Source organism: Mesoplodon densirostris, chromosome 15, assembly GCF_025265405.1.
Source record: "Mesoplodon densirostris isolate mMesDen1 chromosome 15, mMesDen1 primary haplotype, whole genome shotgun sequence".
Lineage (NCBI taxonomy): Eukaryota > Metazoa > Chordata > Mammalia > Artiodactyla > Ziphiidae > Mesoplodon > Mesoplodon densirostris.
In genome coordinates, this window is record NC_082675.1 from 20,019,325 (window position 1) to 20,033,855 (window position 14,531).

The 14,531-nt window shown below is 51.5% G+C and overlaps 1 protein-coding gene across 2 annotated transcripts in view; it reads left to right on the forward strand.

Annotated features, from left to right (window-relative positions):
* MYO18B (myosin XVIIIB) overlaps window positions 1-14,531 on the forward strand; it is a 226,492-nt gene that overhangs the window by 191,526 nt on the left and 20,435 nt on the right. For both annotated transcript variants that reach the window (XM_060118779.1, XM_060118780.1), the window contains exons 39-41: window positions 2,492-2,622; window positions 12,827-12,871; window positions 14,121-14,258. In XM_060118779.1, the coding sequence (XP_059974762.1) occupies window positions 2,492-2,622; window positions 12,827-12,871; window positions 14,121-14,258 (314 nt within the window). The remainder of the gene's footprint in view (window positions 1-2,491; window positions 2,623-12,826; window positions 12,872-14,120; window positions 14,259-14,531) is intronic.

Below are 14,531 nucleotides of genomic sequence, written 5' to 3' on the forward strand. Positions count from 1 at the left end.
GCCTAAGGGCCTCACCTGAGAACCCAACACTTGGCTGCCCAGTTTTGTGGTCTCCCGACTGCATGACCTTGGGTGGGTCTTTTTGCTGTTCTGGTGCTCAGTTTCCTCATCTCTAAAAGAAACATTCACCACGTGCCTGGAATGGCCCAGACATGGACATGGGTAGCATCTCCGTGTCTTACAGATACACAGGTGCCTCGTCCCCTCGCCTCCCAGGGACGCTGTCATCCTGGCCCACTAGCAAGAAGCAGTGCTCGGTTGGTGCTCCTGTAATCTCCTGGGATTGTGTGCCCAGCCATTTTCCTAGATGTCTTTTTGAGCTGACAGGCTTGCATCCTGGGCGAGCACCCCCCGCACACCCCCCGCCCCCCTCCCGCCCCCCTGCCGTCCCACGGTGTGTTATTTCCTCTGACAGTCCACCGACCTCCTGCCTGGGGGCCCTACCTCCTGCCTGAGGGCCCTGCCGCAGACCGTTTCTCACTTTGTCAGCACCAAGATGGGGATTTCACAGCTGGCAGTTTCAACCAGCGGCACCGCTCCCCCACCTCTCCACACCACTCCTTCTATCGTCAGCTAGGCTTGCTTCTTTGGCTTTCTTGGTCTTTGCTCGCTGTCTCTCTCAAATTGGGGAAGACTCAAAATCAGCGTAAAGGCACAGATTTACAATACCATGAATGGACAAGCTGGTCTGCTATGCAGAGCTGAGCATGTCCCCGTAACGAGGAGCAGCCCTGGTCCCCGCTGGCTTTCACTGGGGCGGGCAGACAGAGCCCCAGAAAGATCACTGGCCTGGGAGTAGGGCAGACCGGGGTTCTGCTCCTTGCAGCCTTGAGTGACTTCAGTGGCCTCGGTTTCCTCATCTACAAAATAAAGAAAAACAATCCCAGGCTCAGAGAGGGACTGTGGACCGTTCACGGTCCCGCAGCTAGTGGGTTGCGTGGGGAGCTGGGAGGAATTGTACTTAGATTGACCCTCAATCCTTATGTTTTCACCCCTTCACACTCTCATCAGTTGGTATATACAAGTTCATTAAAAGACAGCAGTCAAAAAAGAAACGTGACATAATTAGAGCAGCTCAAAAGAAAAATCCTATCCGTAACCCCTCTTTGCTCCCATCCATAAATATTCTCAGCTCTCCAGGTGTTTTCCCAGCTGCATGTGTGCTATTTGCGTGTAGACTTGGGCACGATATTCTCTGTTCTCTCCTGCTTGCTTAACGTTACTTCACAGAAGGCGTTCCGTGCTGCCACCATCCTTACTTCTAATGTTGACGTCTGCTTAATAGCATCAAAGTGACGCGCTGTGATTTCCATAACCAGTCCCAGTTGCTGGGTGACAAGGCGGCTCTCAGCCTCTCGTGTCATCAGGAGCACTGCCCCAGGCATCCTCGGGTACAGAGCCTTGCTCTGTGTTTTGCTTTATACCCCATGGGATTAATTCCCAGAAGGTGGGTTTCTGGGTTTAACCCCGGGTTTCTCAGGCTGGACACTGTTGACATTTGTGTGAAGTAACCCTTCATGGTGGAGGTTGCCCTGTGCGTTGTAAGATGCTGGGCAGCGCCCTTGGCCTCTACTCTGCTAGATGCCATCAGACTCCCAAGTGTGACAACCAGAAATGCCTCTGGACGTCGCCTGATGTTCTCTGGAGGGCAAACACACCCTCAGTTGACAGTCATTGTGCTAAAGGGGAGGAGTGTGGGAATAACGTTACAAATGAAAGAGATTTTCCAGAGAGTCTGGACAAATATCCAGTCAGGGCAGAAAGTAACGGGATGGGCATGGAGAGTCAGATACACCAAGCTTGGGTTCCAGCTCGAGTTCCAGTTCAGGCTCGCGCTCCCGCAGGCCTCATTTCCTCATCTGTGAAATGGGATCAGTAATAAAGAGCCACGTGCCAGACTTGTGAGGAGTGAGTGAGGCCAGGAGCATGAAACGCTGAGCACAGTGCTGGGCGTGGAAAGGTCTCAGTGAACACCAGCGGTGCTGGCCGGCTCCGCGGGGATCCCCACTGGGGTTTCCACCTTTGCCTTCTGCTGCCTTAGAGGATGGAAAGTTGTGGGGGTCTAGGTGACAGAGTTGTGAGGGACCCGTTCTTGTTCTGCCCTCCCCCCGATCTCCCGCTCCACATCCATCCCTGGGACAGAGGCTCCGCTTCCAGAACCAGCCTCCGCAACTCTCCTGGGAAACTTTCATTGACTCATCCATTGACCCATCTATCCAGGGTGTCCACTTGGGGCCGGCACCCCTGGTGTGGGTGAGTGAGCTCTGTGTGGGGCCGTGCCCTGGAGCCCCCAGGCATCCACTTCCTCCTCTGTAAAATCCAGAGCATCTGAGGGTCCACAAGCCTGTCCATAGAGAGAGCCCCTCGTGGGCACGCACCACGTCACAGGGTCCCAGTGAACGCCAGGCTCCTCCCCTACGAGAGCCCTCGTAGGCAGGTGGGGGTCTCGCCCAAGGCGAGACACAGCGTGTGCTATGGTCTCTGTCTCCAGGAGAAGTACGTGGAGGAGCTTGCCGCAGTGAGACAGACCCTCCAGACAGACCTGGAGACGTCCATCCGGCGGATTGCCGACCTGCAGGCAGCCTTGGAAGAGGTGGTGTCCAGCGACAGCGACACGGAGAGGTAAGCTACCAGGAGCTGGCTGGGGCTGGGCGTGGCAGGTGGGCTGCAGCCTGGGGAGCTCTGCAGTCTCTAGTGGACAGTGCTCCCCCTCTCAGGTCTGGGGTCTGGGGGTCCGGGGACTCAGGCGCGCCAGGGTGTGGGAGGAATAACTGGCCACCTCACGCGAGCAGAGACAGGATGCTTTGCCGCTGGTGGTGACGTCTCTGTGTTATCGCCAAACGCCTAGAGCCCAGCTCACCGAGGCTTTGGGGAGATGATCTGGAGGAATGGCTGCAAAGTGTCCTCCAGTGTGTGATCTCGGGCAGGTCACACATCCAGTCTGGGCCTAATTCCCTCATCTGTAAAGTGGACATAGCACTACTGGGCAAACCACATGAAATTGCCAAGAGTTGACCCCTTTTGACCTACAGAGGGGACGTTCTGTATACTCCACTCACTCCCCACCTCGTAGCTTGTGACTTGTCACTAGGTGACCAGCGTCGGGGCAGGTAAGTGCTGCAGGAGTGTGGGCCGTGTCTGCACAGGATAATGAGCGTTATTTCACAGAGGCAGCAGCTGGTCAAGGGTGCAAGATTAGAGCGCTGGCCCTCAGCTTCAACGTCAGGGCTTCTCTCCTCCCTCAGCAGACAGATAGGCCGCCTCTCGCCGACTCCAGCCAAGTCTCAAGCTGCACAGGCCACGAGTGGGCCGCCCCGCTGGGAGGGGTTGGAGGTGTCCCAGCGGGCACACAGCCCTGGCTGTCACCCTGCGGACGGCCCGTGGCGTCCTGTCGCCCTGAGCTCCCTCTGTAGCCTTGACACGTTATGTCTCTGGAAATCATAGCTGCCCATATTGCTGCGGCGTCTCCACCTCCATCTCAGCCTCTGCATCAAAGCCTGGGCGACAGGGAGAGACGTTTTCTTTGTGGAGAAAATGAGACGGTGAGGGGCGGGATGCCCCGAGTTACCCGTCAGGTGTGGTTCCTCCCAGGACCAGCCAGCCACCTCTTACTGGGGTGTGGGCAGGGCCAGCTGCTGACTGGCGGGAGGTGTGGGTGAGCCGGGCAGCAGGGGAGGGGAGAGAGTTGTGTGTGGGCTGTGGTCCAGCCCGTGGGAAGAACCAGGCGTCTGTGTTAGAGCTGACCACGAAAAAAGACTGGAAGGAAACACACCAACGTTCTAATACATTGGGAAGGCATTACTGGTGACCTAAATTTTTATTTTTTTCAGGCTTATATAGATTTTCTCAAATTTCTGCAACGAACATGCACACACATCCCTAGCTGTACTGGCGTCCTCTTTGGGACATCTTGCGCATATAAGTCATGTACTTTATACCCCGATAGGAGGCCATGAGCACATTCTCTCCTTGATGCATTCCTGGGCTGGTGACAGCTGCTCAGCAGCGTGTAGCCTCCAACTTTCCCATGAAGATGTTCATTCTCAGCATCAGTGTGACAGAAACCCAGTGGACTTGCCATGTTCTAGCCTCTAAATCAAGAGCTTTATCTCAAACGGCTTCAGTTTGTGCAAAAATGGCTCCCACGCAAATATTGTAAGGATTTCTACCACACCCTGCTAGTTTCCACAGCTGCCAAATTGCTGGTGAAATGGCTACTACTGATGCTGCAGCTGCTTCCAGCTCAAGGTCACGTTCAAGAACTCCCTCCGCCTCCCCTCCTCCCGTTTTATTAGTGTCATAACAGCACTAACATCTGTAATTACAAACCCCTGGCGTCAGTATTACCCACTCGATGCTTGGCTGGCCTCTCCGTTAATAGAAAGGCTAGGGCTTTTGCATTAATCATAATGGGAATTAATGGCTATATATATTAGTATTTTGTGTTCTTTTCTTTGTGTGTGAATGAGCAAAACTTTTAAACCATTTTTACTTGCATAGCAATAGATTGCTTTTCTAATAAACAATAAAAGTTCTAAAAATAACAAGATTGGAAAGAGGCAGAGAGTCCGTGCTTGGAGGTGCGGGGACAGGCTGGACAGAAGGTGTGACAGAGAACAGGGAGCAGGTTCTCACGTGGGGCATGAGGTCCTGGCAGTGAGGTCACAGGTGGTTAGAGACATCACTCCGGCCTCTGTTTATAGGGGATCCCCTCAGGCCTTAAAGGGACCCTGCCTGCACCCTCCTCCTAATCGGAGATTCTTTTATCTGTCTTTGCTCCAGGTGACAAGCCTCGTGCTCACCCCCTGGTTCCCATCCAGCTTTTCTGAGCTCTAGTCCCTGGGCCCCCAGGGATCCAACCTGAACCCTAGCTTTCTGTCTGCATTTTCATGATCTTTTGTCTCTGGGGCTTTACATCTTCATCTCAGCTGGACGTCTGGTGCCTTTTCCTCATCTGAATCTTCAGTGTCCGCCCAGTACCTGACTCATGCTTCCTGACATTGGAGGGGCCCTCACCTGTGGCTCAGGGTTGTGTGAGGGGTGAAATGATCATAGAACCCCAGCTGTGAAGAAATGCATCTTGTACCTGGAAGAGCCCAGGCGATGCATGGGATTCTTGCAACTGGAAGTGGGGGCAGCTTGGGGAGGGCTCAGGCGCTGTGTTTCAACCAGCCTGATTTCCAGTCAGGAATCCAGCGGTTCATGTCTGCATGACCTTCTGTGAGTTATTCAACCTCTCTGAGCCTCAGTCTCTTCATTTGTAAGACGGGTTGATAATAAGAAGTAAGTGAAAAAATCTGACCCAGGTTTAGTACCTTTTACCTGGCAGGGGCTCAGCCGTCATCATTTCTGTTCATTCATTCATGTAATTGATTCTACGTGTTCCACACCAGACACTGTGCTGAGTGTTTGTCTTATTCCACTTGCTTCTTGTTATGTTTCTCCATCTTACAGATACAGGGAGATTGAATAACTTGCCCGAGGGAGGAGAGCACAGGTATGGTCTCTGCCTTCGTGGAACCCACATTGTGATGGGCGAGTGCGCACGCATGCGTGTGTGGGCATGTGTGTGTGTGTCCCTGCCCATGAATACAGTGGACAGACTGACGAATAAAATGCTAGGGTACAGTAGGAATTACGAAGACAGAGAACGCAGAGCTCTGATGAATAACACGGGAGGTAGACATGGTCTCTCTGAGAGGAAGAACTGAACTGAAACCTGGATTAAAAGAAGGAGCCAGGGGCTTCCCTGGTGGCGCAGTGGTTGAGAGTCCGCCTGCCGATGCAGGGGACATGGGTTCGTGCCCCGGTCTGGGAGGATCCCACATGCTGCAGAGCGGCTGGGCCCATGAGACATGGCCGCTGGGCCTGCGCGTCCGGAGCCTGTGCTCCGCAACGGGAGAGGCCACAGCAGTGAGAGGCCCGCGTACCACAAAAAAAAAAAAAAAAAAAAAGGAGCCAGGGCTTCCCTGGTGGTGCAGTGGTTGAGAGTCCACCTGCCGATTCAGGGGACGCGGGTTCGTGCCCCGGTCCGGGAGGATCCCATGTGCTGCAGAGCGGCTGGACCCATGAGCCATGGCCGCTGAGCCTGCGTGTCCAGAGCCTGTGCTCCGCAACGGGAGAGGCCACAGCAGTAAGAGGCCGACGTACCGCAAAAAAAAAAAAAAAAAAAGAAGAAGGAGCCAGACGCGGGAGCTCTGGAGAAGAGTGAGGGCAAATGAGGAATGTTTTAGGAAGTGAGGGTTGACCAGTGTGCCCGAGTGAGATCAGTGGGAAAGAAAGGCTCTCTTCCTCTTGCTCCTTCCCTCTCTCCCACCTTTCTTCCCCTTTTGAAGTGGCCCATGGAAGCCCACAGTGTCCCCGTGAAGCACCCCAGAACCCCAGGCAGGATTGACGGGCACAATCTGGGGGTCCACCGTGGGATGAGAACGCAGGGCTTCTTGTTCAGAATAGGTTCGGAATTCCAAGGCAGTCACAGCAGAGTGTCACACCAAGCACAGGCCCCTCTGGGCACGGGCTGTAAGCCTGCGAAGCCAGCCCTGAGCCCACGATGGTTTTCGGGAAGCATCTCCTAATGCTCAGTAGGCCTTGGTCCTGACTCGCTGTCTTGTAACTTAGATTTGAAACTTCCACAGGGAGTGGGTTTCAATAATAGCATAGGAGTAGGGAAGACTGGGGAAAAGTGGCCACAGACAAGCCTCAGCACTTCTCAAGTCTCAATTCCAAAGGATTAGTGTCGTGCAAACCATGCTGTCTGGCCGCAGTGCAGCTAAGTTGGTTATCAACAATACAAAGAAATACAGTGCGCCACTGGGTTCTAGAGCCATGTCCAGAGCAGAGCCCCAGCTCCTGCCCATCCTGACAGCTCAGCCCTGCAGTCCCCTCTTAATTGCCTCATCGCCTGGGGAAAGAGGGTTGGATTGGAGCCTGAGCTCTCAATTAGGATTCAAACCCACTCTGGGAGAGAGAGAGTGAGCAGTGCTTCAGCTGGAGGTGAATTTCTTTGGGAGACTTGTTCAAATTATGAAAAGTTGCATTTCCCCATGTTGGGTATTAGATCCGAGTGTAACGGCCCTTCCAGGCTGGAAACGTGGCTACGTGCTCAGAAAGCCAGGTGGCCGGTGCGGCAGCACTTAAACGCGCACCCGCCTACACCGGGGCCCTGGCGGTGTAACTTAGACTGTGGCGTCAACCTCTTTAGATTAATGGAGAAATGCTTTAAGCTGTTCCCCCAGGCCTGGAGCCTGCTCATTACTCATGGAGGGAGGGGTGCATCAGCTGACAGCCCCATCGATTCCTGGCCCAGGGTCTGCAGCTGCTCTGTCATCACCTTGGCTGGGAGTTCGGAGCGGGGGGGTGGGGGGGGCGGAGTGTGGAGAGGTCAGTGGATGAACCCTGACTCCTGGGTCAGCCAAGAGTGTCTCCACGCCAGCTGACCCCATCTGAGATGAAGGCCCTGGAAAGGAGTCCTCTGTTGCTGTGTTGAGTGTAAGTTGTACATTTTCCAACATACATCCTTTTTTTTTTTTTTTTTTTTTTGCGGTACGCGGGCCTCTCACTGCTGTGGCCTCTCCCACCGCGGAGCACAGGCTCCGGACGTGCAGGCTCAGTGGCCATGGCTCACGGGCCCAGCCGCTCCGCGGCATGTGGGATCTTCCCGGACCGGGGCACGAACCTGTGTACCCTGCATCAGCAGGCGGACTCTCAACCACTGCGCCACCAGGGAAGCCCCCAACATACATCCTTTTAACTTGGCTAAAACAAGGCTGCGGCAGGACACGTAGAAAGATCTGGGTCTAACCAAAGATTGCAGCTGCCACTGAGGGCATAATTCTGAGTTAACTTACTCATCCGTGGGCCCAGGCTCTGGTCAGACTGTAACGGTCCCTGCTACGAAGTAGGACGGGCTCTGGGACTGCCCACATCTCTTTTCCCACAGCTCTCTTACCTTCTAATTTTGCTTAGAAGGAAGAACTTAAAGCACTTCTCCATTATTCTAAGACATCCAAGTTACATCACAGGGCCCTCATGCCGAGTAGCACATTTAAATGATGCCACAGAGGACACCTGTCTTTCTAAGCATCTTTCTAGCTTGGAAGGCCTGGGTACCCAGCTAGTGGGGGTCGTGGGGAATGAGGGCTCCAAACTGCTTTATCCACTCTGGCATTACAGGGCACCATGATCATTGTGCTAATACTCTTTCCTGAGGACTTACTTTGTGTCAGGCCATGCAGCCTACCTGTCTCACATACATAGTTCTCACAACACCTCTCCGAGGTTGGTAACCATTATCACCCCCAGTTTACAGAAGAGGAAACTGGAGCTTAGAGAGGTCAAGAAACTGGCCCCAGCTCACACAATAAGTGATGGGGCTGGGATTTGATTTCCAGGTTGACCCCATCACCCACAACTCCAGTGACTAAGCTCTGCTCTCGTGTCAAACATTTTTGCGCGGGCCTCTCACTGTTGTGGCCTCTCCCGTTGCGGAGCACAGGCTCTGGACGTGCAGGCTCAGCGGCCATGGCTCACGGACCCAGCCGCTCCGCGGCATGTGGGATCCTCCCGGACCGGGGCACGAACCCGTGTCCCCTGCATCGGCAGGTGGACTCTCAACGACTGCGCCACCAGGGAAGCCCCATACCCCATCTTTCCCCTTTCCGTTGTCAAGGTCTTTGTTCTCTGCAAAGGAACTGGTCTGTCATCCTGGTGAACTTGTGTCTGTCACTGTGATGTGGTGCCAGTGCATTCATGTGTTACTTCCCAGGCAATGTTTGTATTCAGGCTGGAGTTGCCTAGCAAAGACTCCCCTGAAAGGAATACAGCAGAAGACTTTTAATTACTTCTCTTGCTCATCAGCAATCCCCCTGTCCACAAGTGCCTGGCCCAAGTTCCTCTTGAAAAGTCACATGCACCAAGTCAAGAGAAAGAACCACTGACCACATGTCAGGAGATGAGGGGAAAACCAGGCACCACATGTCATGTTCCAGTGCTGGCTGCACTGCCAAGGAGATCAGGACCATGGACAGGTCACCTGCCCTTCCTGGGCCTCTGCTTGCCCACCCAACAGACAAACAACATCATCATCATCATCACCATCATCATCATCATCAATGAGAACCTCCCATGTCAGGGCAGGAGGTATGGTCGCAAACAGGCAAACGTGGACCTGCCTCATGGAGCTTGAAGTCCAGAGTCTCTTTCTTCTTGTGGTGGAAGGGTCAGTGGGTTTTAAACTCCTTCAAGAAGAACCCCATCTTTTACACCAAAGCAAACTCCTGTAGAAAATTCTAGCTTAGGTTGAAGTACAGCCATCCTCTGATCGGAGTGAGAGAGGACGTTTCCCCATGGGTGGACTCGGTGTTTGAATTTGCTCCCTTCTGAAAGGGCTCTTTCCCCCAAGGCTAGAGACTCATTTACTTTGAGATGTCCAGTTGTGCCAGTTGAATTAACACCAACCTGCACCTTGGTTAGTTGCATTGTGCTCTGCAGACATTCCTGTGCTGGGTTCAATTAAAGATCGAACCAATGAAGTGGGTGAGGAAGTATTCCCAGCTGCCCAGACTTTGTCTCCTGCAGAGTTCAAGGCCAGTTGCCTTAGGATTATGGAGACATTAGCTTGCCCAGGCACCCACCAGGATCTCTGGGCACACCCTCTTGTAATCAGGGTCATGGACTCCTGGGGTGGGAAATAGGCCTGAAGCCCCTCCCTCTCTATCATCATGCCTCAAGTCCCACCCCCACTGCGGCCCGTGTTTGCCCTTCCTCCCTGCTTGCGGGCATGAGAAACCTTGTTCCAGGTACAACTCACCCTCTCTGTTTTTTTTGTTTTTTTGTTTTTTTTCCGGCACGCGGGCCTCTCACTGCTGTGGCCTCTCCCGTTGCGGAGCACAGGCTCCGGACGTGCAGGCCCAGCGGCCATGGCTCACGGGCCCAGCCGCTCCGCAGCATGTGGGATCCTCCCGGACCGGGGCACGAACCCGCATCCCCTGCATCGGCAGGCAGACTCTCAACCACTACGCCACCAGGGAAGCCCACCCTCTCTGTTTTTAAGGCGCATGCCATACTGTTTTGAATGCTACGGCTTGGGCCGCAATACCCTTCAGTTCTTTTGTCTTTCTTTGAGCGTTTCAGAAGATGTAGCCCTGTTCACGCAAGCCCCTCCCTCCGCTTCCCAGGGCCCTTGCCTACCACATTTTAGCTTTGTTGATCAGCTGGAACCAGTGTCCTTAACTGGGGCCTGTGAACTAGTACGTCGAGGGAGGGGGTGTCCACACACGAGTTCTAGAAATTATACTCTGAACCCTCAGATACTGCACTAAAATTTGAGTCTGTGTTTGTGCATTTGGGGAAATGGAAGTTCCATGGTCTTCATAAAAGATGCTCATAGGGACTTCCCTGGTGGTCCAGTGAGTAGGACTCTGTGCATGCATGCCACAGCTGACAATTCACGTGCCACAACTGAAAAAGAGGATCCCGCGTGCTGCAGCTAAGTCCTGGCTCAGCCTAAATAAGTAAATAAAAATAAATCTTAAAAAAAAATGCTCATAAAAGGCCCAGGACTCCTGCTCTAGGGGCCTAAGTGCATCCTCTCCATTGCACATAATTTTTAAGCATCCAAGCATCTTGGCTCAAATGCCTCATTTCACACACCGGACACCCTGAACAGAGAAGAGAGGAGGCCAAGGCTATACAGTGAGAACACGAGGATTCAGTTGCCTTTCCTCACAGTCTGGTGTTCCTTCTGCAGCCCCAGCACATAGAGCCTTAGAAGAGACTCGGGCCACCAGCAGGAATAAAGCTGGTTCTACTCACACTGGCCACTTCAGTTAAAGTTTTTAAGTATTTTTAAATAGTTTGTTTAAAAGCTGTATCAGAAAAAATTTGTATAGATCCTCAAGAAGATTTAGGGTCACTCACAAAGATACTTTTATTCTATTGCAGGGGTTTTCTATTGCTGTCATAGCAAATTAGCTCAAATTTTATGGCTTATTAACTTACAGTTCCATTCATTAGAGGTCAGTTTAATCTCCCTGGGCTAAAATCAAGGTGTCAGCAGAGCTGTGTTCCTCTGGAAACTCTAGAGGAGAATCCATTTCCTTGCCTTTTCCAGCTTCTAGAGAATACCCACATTCCTTGGCTAGTGGCCCCTTCCATCCTCAAAGCCAGAAATGTTGCATCTCTGACTCTTCTTCCATAGCCATGTGTTCTTCTGACCACATCTGGGAAAAGGTCTCTGCTTTTAAGGATTGGAATCATTAGACTGGCCCACCCCAGTAATCCAGGATAACCTCCTTGTCTCAGGATCCTTAACCACGTCTTCACAGCCCTGTTTTTTTTTTTTTTCTTTATTGGAGTATAATTGCTTAACAGTGGTGTGTTAGTTTCTGCTTTATAACAAAATTAATCAGTTATACATATGTTCCCATATCCCCTCCCTCTTGCGTCTCCCTCCCACCCTCCCTATCCCACCCCTCCAGGTTCACGGCCCTTTTTAACGTGTCAGGAAACACAGTCATAGGTTCTTGGGTTTAGGGATTAGGATGTTGACATCTGTGGGGTCATTATTCTGCCTCTCAAGGGGTCGTTCACAAAAGGTGCTTTTTGTTAATACTGGAGAGGTCGACAAATTTTTCTTTAAAAGGCCAGATAGTAAATATTTCAGGCTTTTCAGACAATGTGGTCTCTGTTGCAACTACTCTGCTCTGCCATCGTGGAGCAAAAGCAGTCGTGGACAAAATGCAAATGAGTGGGGGTGGCTGTGTTCCAATAAAACTTTATTTATAGGAGCAGATGTGTAGGTTAGGTTTGGCCCTTGGCCGTCATTTACAGACCCCTCTTCTATTGGATTCACCAGGCATCGTCTGAGAGAATTTCTGCTCTAGCCTTTGCCCTGGGGCTAAAGGGACGAATAAGATGTGTTCTTGGTCTGTGAGGGACTCTTTCAGTCTGGTGGGGATGAATAGGTGTTAGTAGAGACCCCGAGAGTGACTGGCCCTTGAGGGTTAAGGACCAAGGAGCTGCAGGTGCATCCTTCAGAGGAAGTGACCAGGGCTTCTGGGAAGGAATTGCCCAGATTTCACTGAAGAATAAAGATGGGAGGTCCCGGCCTGAGGAACCAGGATTAAAATGACGGCTCAGGTGTCTGAGGTTTGTGGTTTGGGTGTCTGCACCCGTACACTGGGTGGTTGCACTCTGATGAAGAGCATGAGCTGAGTAGCTCTTACAGACCTGGGATTCAAAGCTGCGTGACCTGGGACAAGGGTGTCAGCTTCCTCAACTCCAGGAGGGAGACTGGCAAGGTAGTTAGTGGGATCGCATGTAATGCGTATTTGCTGAATCAAGGGATGCTCCCAAGAGAATAGCTACTATTGTAATTAGCTCAGAGTTTCCCAGAATGCACTGGGAAAGCCAACCATCGCATCCCCGTGTCTGATTTGCAAGCACTCACAAAGAATATAGAGCAAATGCTGTGCTCATTGACAATTACGATGCTATTAATAGCAGTACTAGTTGTACTAAAACAAGAGGAGTGGTAATGGTTGCTACCCTTTAATTAACATTGCTTATTTGCCAAGAACCATGCTGAGATCTTTATAAGGGTTATCTCAGTCTGCTCCACAGCTCTGGGGGAGGAGGCCCATTATTAGCTACATTTTACAAAAGAGCACAGGAGGCTCAGAGAAGACAAGTGACTTGCCTAAGATCACACAGTGGCAAAGGTTGGAGGTGGGACTCAAGCCCAAGTTTATTTAACATCAAAGACTGGGTTCTTCCCCAGCCCCTGGCAGCACAAGGATAACAGACTCTTTCTTGTGCCTTCTTCTAGTGTCCAGACAGCAGTGGATTGTAGCGGCAGTGGCAGAAAAGAGACGTAAGTTAACCCTGAGTAGAACTGAGCCAATTACAGCAAAGCCAAAGACGAGCCCCCAGCCCTCTGTGTCCAGTTTGCAGAAGAAACGTCCACGCCCACCTGGAGAGTTATCCGCAGTGCCCACAAGAGTTCTGACTCCACGGTCATAACATACAGCCCCGGAGATGTACTACTGAACCGTCCAGCTTCTCACAGACAAAGAGCAGCCCATGACCTACCTTTGTCAGTGGCTCCCCGTTGCCTCAGAAGAGACTTTTTAGACTGACACTTGAGCCCTGCACATTCTGACCCTTACTTCCCCCTCCACCTGGGACTCCTGCTTTCCATATCATCCGTGCCTTCCATACCTATGTGTGTGCTATTCCTTCCAGGCCTGTGTAGCCAAGCCCTAACCTTCAAACAAGATGTAGTTCAACTGCCACTACTTGATTCCTTCCCTTATGCCTCCAAGAAGCAAATCAAGGCTGCCTCCTTGTCCTCCTTAGAACCTATCTTGTCTTTATCTACAGCATTGATAATTTTCTTTTATGGTTATTTATATAGATGTCTACTCTGCTAAAATGGGGTCTTGAGGGCAGGGCCATTGTTGGGTTCATGTTTATACTTCCTTCTCATGGTGCCTGGCATAGAGTGCTCTATAAGCAAACAAACAAATTTGTGTATATATCAATGTATAAATTGATTATATATTATATATAATAGATATTTGAGTGACTATATCAACCAGAAAATAAAATAATCATTGAATACCCACAGCAGTGAGAGGCCCACACAGGCCTCTCCCTGTGCTGCTTTCAGAAATAGGGGGCCTACAATTAAGTCTCTGTCCCCAAAGACATTCCAGTTTAGGTAGGCAAGGAGTTAAGGCCTTCACACTTGACATATTCCATGACCATATCATTGGGTATGAAATTCAGTGCCAAACTTTACTCCAAAATTAGAGATACCACAGCATCCATATTAGAGTGTTCATCTTCCCAAGGAAGAGCAGTGGTTATTAGCACGGGCATTGGAATTGGGTGACCTTAGTCAAGACCCAAGCTGGCCTCCCCAAATCCCGTTACTCTCATCTATGTAAGAGGTACAGCACTGGCTCCCACCACTCAGGGACGGTCTTGTGAGCACTGATTAAAAGTTATGCATGTCAGCACTTAGCACAATGCCTGGCTCATGCTAAGGGGTGACTATCTAGTTACTGCTGTTCCTGTGGTTGTCATCATGTTGACAATATCTTGCATTCTGGTTCTAGAGATAACGTCTCCATCCTCAGCTCCCAGCCAGAGGGCAGTCTGCAGTCCTGGTTGAGTTGTACTCTGTCCATGGCCACAGACACGGTGAGGACCCCCTCTCGACAGTCAGCCATCAGCAGCTGTATCCTCAGCCCCAGGTAAGAGTATCTCCCTGCTGCCTCTGGATGACCAATAGCTGAAAGAATCTCAGGCTTTGAAGGTTGCTGTTCAAGTCTTCCATTTCCTCTGTCCTAGACAAGGACAAGCATGGTCCAGTTTGAGGTATGACCCTGCCACTTCCTAGCCGTGTGACTTTAGGCAGACCAGTTACCCTCTCTGAGCCTTCACTTCCTCACCTGTAAAACAGGAAATATAATTGTATTTACTGCTCCAAACAGGTGAAATGATGAGAATCTAATACAGCCCTCCCT